Source organism: Chelonia mydas, chromosome 17 (genome assembly GCF_015237465.2).
Source record: "Chelonia mydas isolate rCheMyd1 chromosome 17, rCheMyd1.pri.v2, whole genome shotgun sequence".
NCBI classification, from domain to species: Eukaryota; Metazoa; Chordata; order Testudines; family Cheloniidae; genus Chelonia; species Chelonia mydas.
This window is the reverse complement of record NC_051257.2, coordinates 10,003,756-10,016,484: the sequence shown is the minus strand read 5'-3', so window position 1 is coordinate 10,016,484 and position 12,729 is coordinate 10,003,756. Positions and strand designations below refer to the sequence as shown.

Genomic DNA, 12,729 nt, shown 5'->3' with positions numbered 1-12,729 from the left:
TCATTAGCTTTGCTGAATTAATGTTGGGTGAGATCAGGCCCTCAAGTTGTAGGATGAAATTTTCAAAAGGAAAATCCTTCAGCCTAAACACCACTCCCATTACGGTGCAAGGGAAAATCCCAGTTACTTAACTGCAGCACAATCTGGTGCGGGGTGTGGGTGGTTGTATATAATGAATGCATACACTGTATTATGTCTGAAGTTATTCAGGGAACCTTTAAAAATCTATTTGGTGGTGACCTACTTACTGTGAAAAGGGCTGCATAGTACAATAGTCCATGCAGATTATGCATGGAAACCTAATTACATATCACTTGCTATTCAGACATAAGCATAAGGTCAGTGTTCTTGGTTCAGCTTTTGAGATCCCCCTCCCCCCATTAAATGGGACCAAAGTTCACAAAAAGCCTTGACAATATGTATTTATTCGTATGTTACATTTAAAGATAAATAATTTTGAGCAATAAAGGGAAAATAGTCTGCTCCTGACACAAATAAATAAGGCAATGCACAATAGTCATAAAATACAATTATGCAGAACAGATACAACAAAGTTTGCAGAGATTTTTCTTTTTTTTTTTTTTTTACATAGTAAAGAGTTGTAGAGTCGCTTCCAAACCAAAAAGAGCGCAGATTTTTTTAACATAAATTCCTCAAGCTGGGTTCCTTGGAGAGATTTTTCTCCTGGCGGGATTTTTAATGGGATTTGTTTTCACCTTTCAGATGAACAAACGGATACACAAACTGCAAAGCATTTGTTAAGCCCCTCCGGCAACCATGCATTGGTCTACAACACAATTTGACACCAAGCGATAAATAATAGTGGTTTTCGGTGGCTTCGCCCGCCAGGAACAGAATGTTTTTGTTGTTTAATTTAATCTTGAGCGTTCCCAAATTATTGGATGGTAACTGTTCTCCTCCCCCTCCAAATACCTTTTATTTTGGCATTGAGTTATAGGTTTAAAAAGGGCTCCTTCCCCTTTAACAGTCTCCCTCTGCCCATCTAACTTTGGCCCTTTTGCACACACCTGAATCGTCTGCAATTTTTGACCCTTCTTTGTCCTGAAAAATGCAAGGTGCAGCTTTTAAGGTGTTGGACTACCAGCACAGAACAAATGGCTAGCTAGATCTAACGAACTGCTCCTGGATGAAGCCTGCTAGCTTGGGAAAGATCTGACAGCGATGCTACCATGCATCCCAGGAATTCAAAGAAACAGTCATTAAGTTGGTTGCACTCAATTTTTCCTTCTTTCATAGATCCACTGGTATCTTCCCAAGGCAGCCTACTGTTTAGAGAGAGAGACTTTCTGGCCTTTTTAACTCATTGCTCCAATAACCACCGATACGTCTACACCTTGCATAGTCTTAACACATTTTAGGGCCAAATCCTGCTGCTTTTACTCACCTGAGTAATCCCACTAAAATCAGCGAGACTACTCAAGGGAAATTAGCAGGACTGGCCTTAGAAAGGAACTGTTGACCACTTTGACAACATTTAATTAAAACCTTTTTGGTTTGGTTTCTTTATTTTAACCACTGTCTTTTCCTCATCCCCTGTTCTACAAATTCAACAAAACCCAGCTACACGAACTGACTAAGCGGTTCTACTGGCTAGCAGGAGCGCTTTAAATACCTGTCACTTTCACCCCTTAATACGTCATCTCTGCAGTGCCAGGGCTGCACCGCCCTTCAAACTGCATTTTGGGAAGGAGCTCTCGTCCTCAATTTCAGAGGACCAGTAGCGGGCTTTCTTGCCCATGTGCTGCTATGTAGAATACATACTTCCGCACAACCGCCCCTCCGCCTGTGTAGAAGGGATTCTTGCTGAACAGCTGATGCATCATTCTGCAGAGAGAACGAAGCCCTGGGGAAAGCCAGGATGGTTTAAATGTCAGACTGCACAATCCCATGGAAAAGAAGCAAGGAGCGGGAGATCTTTATGTATCGGCTAGAAGGGAGGGTAGGGAGCAAACCCATCCTGGAATGCATGAAGACTGATTGGCATTTCAAAGTACACCGAGATTTCCTCTGCCCCATTTTGTGAAATCACAAAGGAACATGTCGCCTTAAAACTTCTCATTTCTCTCCTTAGTTCAGGTCACATGAAAGTTGATAGTGGTAACTGACTGCATGATATTTGGGTGTATCTGAAATGATAGACAGCCCTCTTAAGGGACCAAGAAACTATACAAATGGCACAGATCAGATGGACAGACAGACTGGTTGAGCCAGGACCTTGTTGCAACAATATTCTGAAAAAAAAAAAAAAAATTTTTTTTTTTTTTGACTGAACAAGGAAGTTTTGAACACACTGTTTTCGGGGCAGCTTGATCAAGTAAGGCATGAATGACAAATCCTCATTCAAAGGTTTACAGAAAGTGGATCAAATTTAAAAGCGACTTCCCCCTAACTTCATGACGTATTACAGGTTTATACATCTTCAACTCTATATGTAAACATCTTTTACTATTGTTTCAAAAAAAATCTGATAATAAGGGTCTCTACCCATTTTATTGTCGAACAAGGTGGAGATACTGTATAGTCTCATAATATTAAGGATACAAAAGTTTGTTGTGTCTTTATACACCTGAAATTTATTTTCCTTGATTTGTAAAAAAAAATAACAGAGGAATGAGTGTCCTGTACTGATTCTTTGGCATAATTCAATCTGTATCTTTGCACAGACTGTAACTGAGGGTAATGTCCCTCAAATTTCACAGTGGGCCACTTGTGGATTATAATCTGTTTCAGAAATGCATCAAATTTATGCTGTGTAAAAGATGCAAGTGAAACAGTCACTGTTCTAATACTATCCAGTGAAAACACCGCTTTAATGTTTAGTGTTTTTTTTAAACTCTGGTCCTGTTAGTTCTAACTGCTGAAATTTGTGTAGAGTGGTTTTTTGTTTCTGTATTTTTGAACATACAACACTGATTTATTCCCTTCCTAGGCGAAATCCCTTAAAGATCATCTAAGATAGACCAAGATGTAATGGGTGCGCTTTCCAGAAGTGCTTAGGGTTGGCCTAACTCTGCTTTCACTAAGCCCAATGGGGAGTTTCACCAATGACTCCAATGGATGCAAAGTCAGGCCCAGCGGTCAGTCCTTTTGAAAATTCTACTCTCAAAAGGTAATTCAAGATGATATCAACTGAGCCATGAGCTTTAAGGGCATTTGGATCCAGGGCTTTGGTTCAGGACTAAATTTAATTTTAACAGCTCCCTTGGAAGAGATTTGGCCATCTTTAATAGTGAGGCACATTGGCAAAGGATGGAATTTTCAAAAGTGCGTGTGATTTAGGAGCACAAGGCCCATTGCCAGTCAGTGGGATTTGCGCTTCTGGATTTTTTTTAAAAAGTGTCCATGTGTCTGCTCTAGTGACATCAACGGGTAACTTCATTAGGATCAGATCTTATCTCTTGTTGGCATAGTGGTAATTCTCTTTCTGCTATATCATTAAACTTTCAATCTAACTGGTCAGTTTGAAGACTCTCACAGTATGTCCTGGATCTCGGTATGTACTATAGTCTATGTGGTGACCCTGTGGAGATCTAAACACACTGACAAACTAAAGCCCGAGGACAGATCCTCGGCTGGTTTAAATTGTCACAACTCCTTATCCCCATGGAGGTGGTGTAAGTATTGTGCCACTACTCTAAACTTTCAGTCCGATACAGAAATGAATGCTGCAGAACCTCCGTAATACGTGCGAATGACAGGGAGCTATTGCATGTTTACATGGAAACATTCCAGAGACAGCAAATGCACTCAAATAAAAATAGCACCACAAAATACCCTTTGTTAGTGCGGCAAATGCTGATACCTACATGGGAATTAGTGATGTCCTGGATTCTATTTTTCAGAGGTCATGAAGTTCTAATCCGATAGGTCCTAAATCTCTCTGAGAAGGCAGGTGTGCAAATTGCAGGGCATGTGTGTTCGTGAGGTTCTGCAGATCCCTGTGCTAGCCCCACTCCACATAGGTGCAGGAGTGGGAGATCCGACCCCACGAGAAGGGGCTTAATTTCCTATGCACTAAGCCAGGTTTCAAGAGCTGACTAACCTGAAAGTGTAAACTATATAGGACCAGATTCTGCGACCTTGGAATACTTGCAGAGTAAGGTACTGACGACTTACTGTGGGGAAGGGTAGCAGAAATGTATCCCTGATAGCTGGATTCTCTTTTTATTACAATTATTTATATTGTGGTGGCACCTTGGGTCCCCAGCCCAGAACCCTGTTGTGCTAGGCACTGTCCAAACAGAACAAAAAGCCAGCTCCTACCCTAAAGAGACTAATCTTTCTGGCCCAGATTCAGCACCACGCTAAGCAACTGTGTAGTGGTCAGCGAAGTAGGGAGGGGTTTAATCACAAGTTTAACTTGAAGCACATGCTCAGGGGCTGTGGGCACTGAAAAGTCAGCAAACGCTACCGTTAAGGTTTTTTTTAAAAGACTTAAAATTGCAACAATCTGGACATGACGATTTAGCATCTTGTATCTCTTAGAGGCAGCAATTTACAAGTTGCCCCCTCAGATTTTAATCCTAGCTTTCCTCTTCTCGTGAGGGCTGAAACAGATGGTTGGCCCAAGGATACCTGACGCTTGCAAGGTCCCTGTAGATATGCTGCGGATTACTGCCAGGAGTCACTGTGGAGCCACGTTTTGGCCTAGTGAAGATATTTGACCAGGAGTTTTCTGACTAAGCTGGCTTGGCTTCTTGAGACAGGGTGTTTTTATTCTCTTCCACGGTGTGATTTCTAATGTGATTACTTGGTCATAAATGGTTCTAGATAACGGGATGGACAGTCATCATACGACCAAAAACACGCGTGGGAGCTGGGACATCCTTTCACCTCTCCTAGGTGAACTCCACAGCACTTGCTTGTCTAAGATCCTGCTCCAGTGCTCATAGACTTCAATGGGCGTTGAATTGGCGGCCTTAAGTCTGCATGCCCAGGGAGGTTTGGTCAAGCACAAAATATCTCTAGTGTGTTAAGGGTTTGATAGGTCAAAAGAGGACTGCAAAACCCCAAATTCCTTCTGTATCTCAGACATGTAGCTGGACAATACCTAGAGACTAGGAGAGGGTAGAATGCAAAAAAACAAAAACAAAACAAAAGGTTTGCCTCGCACTACAAAGTGAGCATAACAAGGACTATCAAACACAAACCTCATCATCTCGTGGTGGAAAATTTGTTTGTTTTAAAAGTCTATTACAAATCTCTGGACTATTTACTACATTACATGGAAGATGCAATTAAAACATCATCTGAAGTTACAGTGCAAGAAATGCTTAGTCAGCGCTAAGCCCGTTTTCCTCTCTGTCCGCGTTCACTTGTTTTCAATCAGCGTTTGCACTTTGTAGACGAGGTCCCTTGCGATCTTCAGGATTTCCTGGGCATTGTGATGCTCTGCCATTTCTACAAGACAGACAGACATAGATTTGTAACTGCCTGCCTCAGGAGTTCAGGCTCCTGCAAGCCAGGGAGAGACACACGTGCAGCAATCAAAAGTATTGCCTGACTGTTGACTTGCACATTTAACTGTGTCATAAAAGATCCAGGATTAATCCTTTGGGGCTAACGGTCCAGAGATCCTGCCCCCCCGTGTTAACAATCCCTTTTGTTTCAGTTTTAGCGCTGGGGAAAATCCCTACAGCCACAGGGATCAGAGGAGGAATAGGCTAGCACGCTGGTAATCTTAAACCATAGAGCTGACCTTCACACCCATTCCTCAGTGGCTCCGGGATGGAAGGCTCATACGTCCCTCTATTTTAAAACGTTCTCACGCTGCCCACTGGACAGAAGTTTTATAGCCACCTGGGAACTTTTTCCAACAAAAAAGGTAGAAACTCGTTTGAGAACAGGCTGCTCCTGAGCCCTGAAAACCCATTTTCTTTCATCACCCACATAGCTCACAATCTACGGCAACCAGGGGTCCGGGGCCCTGCCAAGCAGGACCCATGTTAGACTCGCTGGGGCCCATGGCAGAAAGCTGAAGCGCCGGGGCTTGAATCCTGAGGCTGTAGCCCGACCAACTTAGCTTTGCAGGGCCCCCTGCGGCAATGGGCCCCGGGTAATTGCCCTGCTTGCTACCCTGTAATGCTAACCCTGACTTTCATATGTAGAAAAGCAGTTGTTGGGGCACAGTGGGGCCGTGGAGTTTTTATAGCATGTTGGAGGGGCCTCAGAAAGAAAACAGTTGAGAACCCCTGATCTACGGCCACCAGCGAGGTTACCTGCATATAAACACTGTGGCCATGAGTGAGGAGTGAGTTTGGGTTCCTCTGTTTTTTGGGTGCCCACTTTGAGCCACCTTCTTAAGAGTCCTAGCTTCTGAAAAGTGCAGAATGCCTCCCCCTTCTGGAAAACAGGCCCATTAACATGTTCAGACCCAAACATCATGGTACCCAGAATTGCTAGAAAATCTTGGCCTATTGCCCACACCCTGATCTAAAAAACCCACCAGACAGTAATGGGGAGGAGGTAAGGAGAGGCGAATGACACAATTCAGCTGCTTTTTATCAATGGTTTTTTTCCCCCAAACCCCCATCTCTTACCATTAAAAAACTTTATGATATCAGTGAAGTCCATGTTGTTATCACGGATAATCTCTCGATAGACCTCCACTAGTGCTAAGGCAATGAAAAGGACAAAATGTTCTGAAGAGATGTGCTTTGCTGCCCAAATAACTTCCCACACTGTAAATACATCCTCGTACAACAATTCTGAATGGGAATAAACATTACAAGAGCATCTGATTATTCAAGCTGACCAGTTCTGTTTCTCAAAGGACATGTTTTCTAGGGCTGTTGGCAGAGGTCAAACAGTACTAGAAGTCAGATTCTGACACGCACATGAGTCATGGTGGCAAAACCTGCTCCTTAATGGTTATACAGGCTCAGTGAGCTGTCAAAGAATAAGCTTACTTCAGTTCGGAGTTTTTGTTTATACAAAAAATTTCCAGATTGAAAAATAAAATGAAAGAGCTCCCTTTTGGGAGGTGGGAATGAAACATTCCTTTACAACACCGGGGATTTAAACAGCACTGGGCTGTTCCCTGGAGACTAGAAACTGACTAGTTTCATTGTGTGTCCTGAGTGAAAAGCAAAAGATAACCAGCAGAGAAGGGAGTTATGGGAGTAAATGAGATTTTTTCCACAGATTATGAAGACAATTTCACAAGACAAAGTAAATACAGATCACAGTGCAGGCAGGTAATAACAGACATGAGTTTGCCACTAGCTGTATAATCCCAATGGCCTGGAGAACTTTCCAAGCGAGCAAGACACAAAGGAGTGAGTCAGTGTGCGCTGTTGGACTGGACCTGTGAGGCAGAGAGGTGGAGTGACTTCTCTCCATGCAGCCAGGGGCAGAGCTGGAATCACGCTCCAGTTTCCCCTTCCTCTGTCTTGTCTCTTTAGATGCTAGGGGCCAGATGTGTAAGGGTATTTTGAGGCCTAGTTGGATTTTCAAAAGTATCTAGGTGCCCAATTCCCATTCATTTCAATGGGCTTGAGGCATCTAGGAGCTTTTGAAAATCCCACTAGGGGCTTAAATACCTTTTAAAAATCTTGCCCTAAACTCGTTGCGCCAGGGATCAGCTCTTACTTGGTTTATGGACAACATGTAGGGCCCCAATTTTGCCTGGGGCTTCTAATCCTGAATCTTCACTAGTTATAAACAACCTCGCTTCCTTGAGGGTTTGAAAGCACTATCTGCGCTGCTGAGGTGGTGGCTTTAAAAAGGGTGCACGGTAATTGTTACAGCAAAGAACAAGCCATAAGGGTCTCAGGGCAGTTTCTGTATTTTGCCGGGCTGAGCGTAGCTGCGGCTTGTCAATGTTGTGGGTACAGGCAGCGAGGCACGAATCGGACACAGAAACAGACCCGCAAGGGCTAGCGGGTGCTGGTGGAAAGTGGAGCAAATCCAGAGACAGCAGTGGGGTTACTCTGGATTTCCACTGGTTTGAGTAGAGTTTGGCTCTAACCATTGAAAACTCCCAAAACACCTGGGCCCATCTTCACCGCCAGTGACAGTGTAGGGTCTGCAGCAGTAATTCTCAGACCTCAGTGGTTCAGGAGCCAAATTAGCGATCAACGTTACCCAAAAGTCATGCGAATTCATTGTTTCATTTACTGTAGTGCTATAGATTCACACTTAAACAGGGTGAGGGGGAAAGACTTAGTTTTTCTATATATTATGCTCACAGCAAAATGACAGGCCCAGTATTATTATTTTTATCAGCTAAGATTGGTTCATAATTTAATGAAATCACGCAGTGTTTTCTATCATGTGCCGTAAAGAGCCACTTGCACCTCACGAGCCTCAGTCTGAGTATCACTGGTCTACAGTGTGCGTTTGGCTGTGGGTCTCTTTGGAGGAGGGGGAAGCGGATTTGGGGGTCCCTTCAGAATCCTCTTCCCAACCCCCCATCTGACAGCTGCTCCAGCGAGAGAGAGAACCCCCAGACAGGCTCTTGTTTTTTCTCCTCTTCCATCTCTCTCATCTGCAAGACCAAAGTATGTGAACAACTGTACTTTTCAGAGCTGACTGCTAACGTTTCTTTAAGCCTCTGCTCTGGGGAAAGCTAGTGCGCGTGTGTTTAAATGAACTATTGACTTGTTCTACAGCAAGCGCGTGTCTCTTGGTTTGTAGCGATTGGTTATGATACACATCCATTTAATGGTGGGAGAGGACATCTTGGTGTTTGGGACAGAGGATTACGTGTAATATGGTAGCACCTACAGGCCCCGACCAAGACTGGGTTGTGTGCTAGGCGCCTTATACTGTCTTCAGAGCTATTGCTGGGCTGATTTGTTAGAAGGCAAATTGAGAATTGTATGTAGGGTCCTTGGCATGATCATGGCGGCCTCTGTTTACCATTCCTACCCCGACACTAAAGTCAGTGTTATTACCTCTTTTAAAATCAAGCAGGAACCAACGATAGCAGAAGTAAAAGTGGGTGTAGTCTCCATTTTGGTGCATCAATTCAAAGAGCTCAGAGTCTAAAATCTGGAAAACAAAACCAAACCATTCAACTTGAGTATCCTACCTCCGAGGAGATTCTCTGTGCCCCACCCAGCCTGACCATGCCGTCAGAGTAGCTCCTTAGCTGCTGTAACGTCCACATGTGACCGTACACCAGTGACTCTCCACTCTGTCTCCCTCCCCTGACCTGACCGTAAACCAGAGGTGGGAGGGGAAGACAGCTGGTGGAGGAGGTTACCTCCACCAGCTTTATGACAGCTGAGAGTTCCCCTACAGCAGGGGAATTCTCCACTGGTCACCCCCAACCAGAATACAGCCGCCTCAAGGTGGCCATAGCAGACTAGCGAATCCAGCCCTTTGTTCTGGAGCGGTTGTGCTGGAAGAGGAACAAAAACTTAGCTTACACGTATGCAGAAAAACGGGGTAGGAAGTTTGTATAAACCTCTGGGGCCAGATCCTCAGAAACTGGCCGCGTTTCACTGAAGCTGACAGCAATGGCGACATACCCCCGCTACGGATGCTTAGCTGAGTTCCCACCAGCAAACAGGTGGCAGTCGTGTTCAGCTGTTCGGACAGCACTTCAAAAACATGGGGACAAAGCGTCCAGCTGGTGTAGCCTGATTAATATTGCTGAATGTGGGGTGTCTGCTCACTCTACCCCCTTATCTTCTCCCCTACCCTTACGGGAGGGAGGGGGGGCAGCATGAGACTGATACAGCAGGGCAGAAGAAGTCAGGACTCCAGGCTTTTATTGCCTACATTGCCACTGCGTGTCCTTGAACATGTAATTTAAGTTCTCTGCGCCTCAATCTCTCCATGTACAATGAGGATTACCCTAACTTCCCTCGCCAGGGAGTAGCAGGCAGGTTGATATTTGTAAAGCTCTTCAAAGGTCCCCAGGGGATAGGGCTGTTAAAGTCCCAGTTGCACCTTTTGAAAATTTCTCGCTCCGGTAGGTCAAAGCAAGGGTTAGTCATTGCAGCGCTGTAAAGCATGGGTCTGGGGGCCACAGCTCCCCAGAGGGGTCCCAAAACTGGTTGAAGTTCTAAACGTTGGGGTCCTGGGAGGAGAAAGCAGATTGGGAGCTACTGCTTACCGGCAGGGGGTAATCCCAGCTATTTCAGGGGCTGGTTTGTGTGCTCCTACATTTATAAAAACAACAAACCCAAACGCGTCAGTCACTTGCCATGGAAGCTCTTTGGTGCAGAGACCATTCGTTTGTTATACATTTGTGCAGCGCCTAAGATGGTAGCGTCCAGCAATACCCATAACAGAGATCTACCGGCCTGCATTGTGGTCTAAAAGTTCAAATAAGCTAATATGCGTCCAGTTATTTGCACATGAGCGATCCCACTGATTTCCACAGAATTACTCACTTAAGGTTTGCAGGACTAGATTTTTATACTCTGCTCCATTTTGTTATATGGAGTAATCGCTACTTAAAATTCAGAGTCGAACTCCCGGCTCCCACGCTGCAGCATGGAAGAGCCATACAATGAAACGACCTCTCACCAGATGTCAGGTGAACATCTCAAAAATAAAATGGGGAAGCGAATCCAAGTTAAGATTTCTCCCGGAGGCCAATTGACAGGCTTGTGAGAAAGCGCTGCTTTCACTGTGACATCCGCCCTGGTTCTGAAGGAAGTTGCTGTTCGGCTGCGAAATTGTGGCCACACCTTTCAGGTACAGAATGTGTCAGCCCTCCCAGCCATCCTCCTCCTTCAATCCAGCCTGATATTTTTATTGCCCTTTAAAAGCTGCCGTAGAGCCACAGTATTGGACAGCCAGACACGGAAATACAATTTCAACAAACTCCACTGCCCTGGATCTGTTCTCACGGACTTGCTCATTCAGCACAATAAGCCAAATGTAAACGTTTGTTTGCATCAGCAGTGTCTCTCAACCTTTCCAGATGACTGGACCCCTTTCAGGAGTCTGATTTGTCTTGCCTACCCCCAAGTTTCACTTCACTTAAAAACAACTTGCTTACGAAATCAGGCATAAAAATACCCAAGTGGCACAGCACGCTATCACTGACAAATGGCTGACTCTCTCATTTTTACCACATAATTGGCAAAAAATATTGTACTTACATTTCAGTGTATAGTCTATAGAGCAGTATAAACAAGTCATTGTCTGTATGAAATTTTAGCTTGTACGGACTTTGCTAGTGCTTTTTCTATAGCCTGTTGTAAAAGTAGGCAAATATCTAGATGAGTTGACGTACCCCCTGGAAGACCCCTGCTTGAGAATCACTGAGCTAGTTTACCCCCCAAGTACCACCAGATGAATGATAAACAGAGACATCTAGTGGTGCCCTAAAGTAACTTCCTGTGAGGAAGAAGCCCCTATCCTAGAGTGTTATCAGCATATTGCTTATTTACTGTTTATGGTCATGGGAATAAGTACAACATGCAGGAGCCTTTAAAGGCTTTGTGGCCTCCAATTTGGAAATAAACAAACATGTATTAAGTAAAATAGCTTCTTGTTAATGTTTTCACAGTATGTGAATAACCTAATTATTTTAATCTCAAAGTCTACATTAAGATTGAGTTGAGTTTTTATATTTAAAGCAAGGATTCAACAACTGTGACATGTATGAATATAGCACATCAAATCATTGAGACAAAAAAACCTCACTGAGTATCTTAAAAGGATCAAATTTTAATGAACCAATTTAATTGCAAGTACTCAGAGATTAACTAATATTATAAAGATAAAGAAAACCTGTATGGGGGTGGGGGGGTGAGAAAACCTGTATTTGTGCTGGAAATGGTTCACCTTGATTTTCATGCACGTTGTAAGGAGAGTGGTCACTTTGGATAGGCTATTACCAGCAGGAGAGTGAGTGTGGTTTTTGGAGGGGGGTGAGAGAACCTGGATTTCTGCAGGAAATGGCCCACCTTGATTATCATACACATTGTGAAGAGAGTGGTCACTTTGGATGGGCTACTACCAGGAAGAGAGTGAGTTTGTCTGTGGGGGGGGGGCGAAGGGTAAGAAAACCTGGATTTATGCTGGAAATGGCCCATCTTGATGATCACTTTAGATAAGCTATTACCAGCAGGAGAGTGGGGTGGAAGGAGGTATTGTTTCATGGTGTCTGTGTATATAATAATGTCTTCTGCAATTTCCACAGTATGCATCCGATGAAGTGAGCTGTAGCTCACGAAAGCTCATGCTCAAATAAATTGGTTAGTCTCTAAGGTGCTACCAGTACTCCTTTTCTTTTTGCGAATACAGACTAACACGGCTGTTACTCTGAAACCTAAATATGTGTGTAGACGTATTTGTAGCATTGGAAGAGTTTCGATCTTAATTGGTTAAGATCAGTACCTGTCCCCCTCCTTGCGTGAGAAATCTTTCCTTTGTTCATTTTAAAATGAAAAGAGGGAGGATTAAAAAAAAATCTTTGCACTTGTAGGCAGCTGACGGGGCTCAGAAGAGGCAGAGGGATCTACCTGCGTGGATGCAGTTACAGGATCAGGGCCTTAAGTTTACTATCAAATCAGATGCTCAATAAGACATGATAATTTCTTCCTAGTGCAAAAACTGTCAGTTGATTTAAAAAATGTTATCTTCAATTATTTGAAAAAAATAACTGGAAAGCCTATTTATGTGGTCACACAAAATCTAGACCAATGATTATAAATAGACCCTTAGTATAGTTTATAAGAAGTTAAATTGTTAAAATCCAACAGGTTGCCTTCTGCTGATGATGTTTAATAGCTGGGATAC

At 43.8% G+C, this 12,729-nt stretch overlaps 1 protein-coding gene across 8 annotated transcripts in view; it reads right to left on the bottom strand.

The window, feature by feature from the left end:
- Nucleotides 1-405: 405 nt before the first annotated feature.
- The window catches only part of SGSM2 (small G protein signaling modulator 2), a 145,499-nt gene continuing 133,175 nt past the window's right edge, over nucleotides 406-12,729 (bottom strand). For 6 of the 8 annotated variants that reach the window (XM_037880355.2, XM_037880361.2, XM_037880354.2 and 3 more), the window contains 3 exons: nucleotides 8,919-9,015; nucleotides 6,561-6,728; nucleotides 406-5,421 (listed from right to left, as the gene is read on the bottom strand). In XM_037880355.2, the coding sequence (XP_037736283.1) occupies nucleotides 5,333-5,421; nucleotides 6,561-6,728; nucleotides 8,919-9,015 (354 nt within the window). In that variant the 3' untranslated portion in view covers nucleotides 406-5,332. The remainder of the gene's footprint in view (nucleotides 5,422-6,560; nucleotides 6,729-8,918; nucleotides 9,016-12,729) is intronic. The other 2 variants (XM_037880358.2, XM_043530913.1) reach the window with 1 other exon arrangement.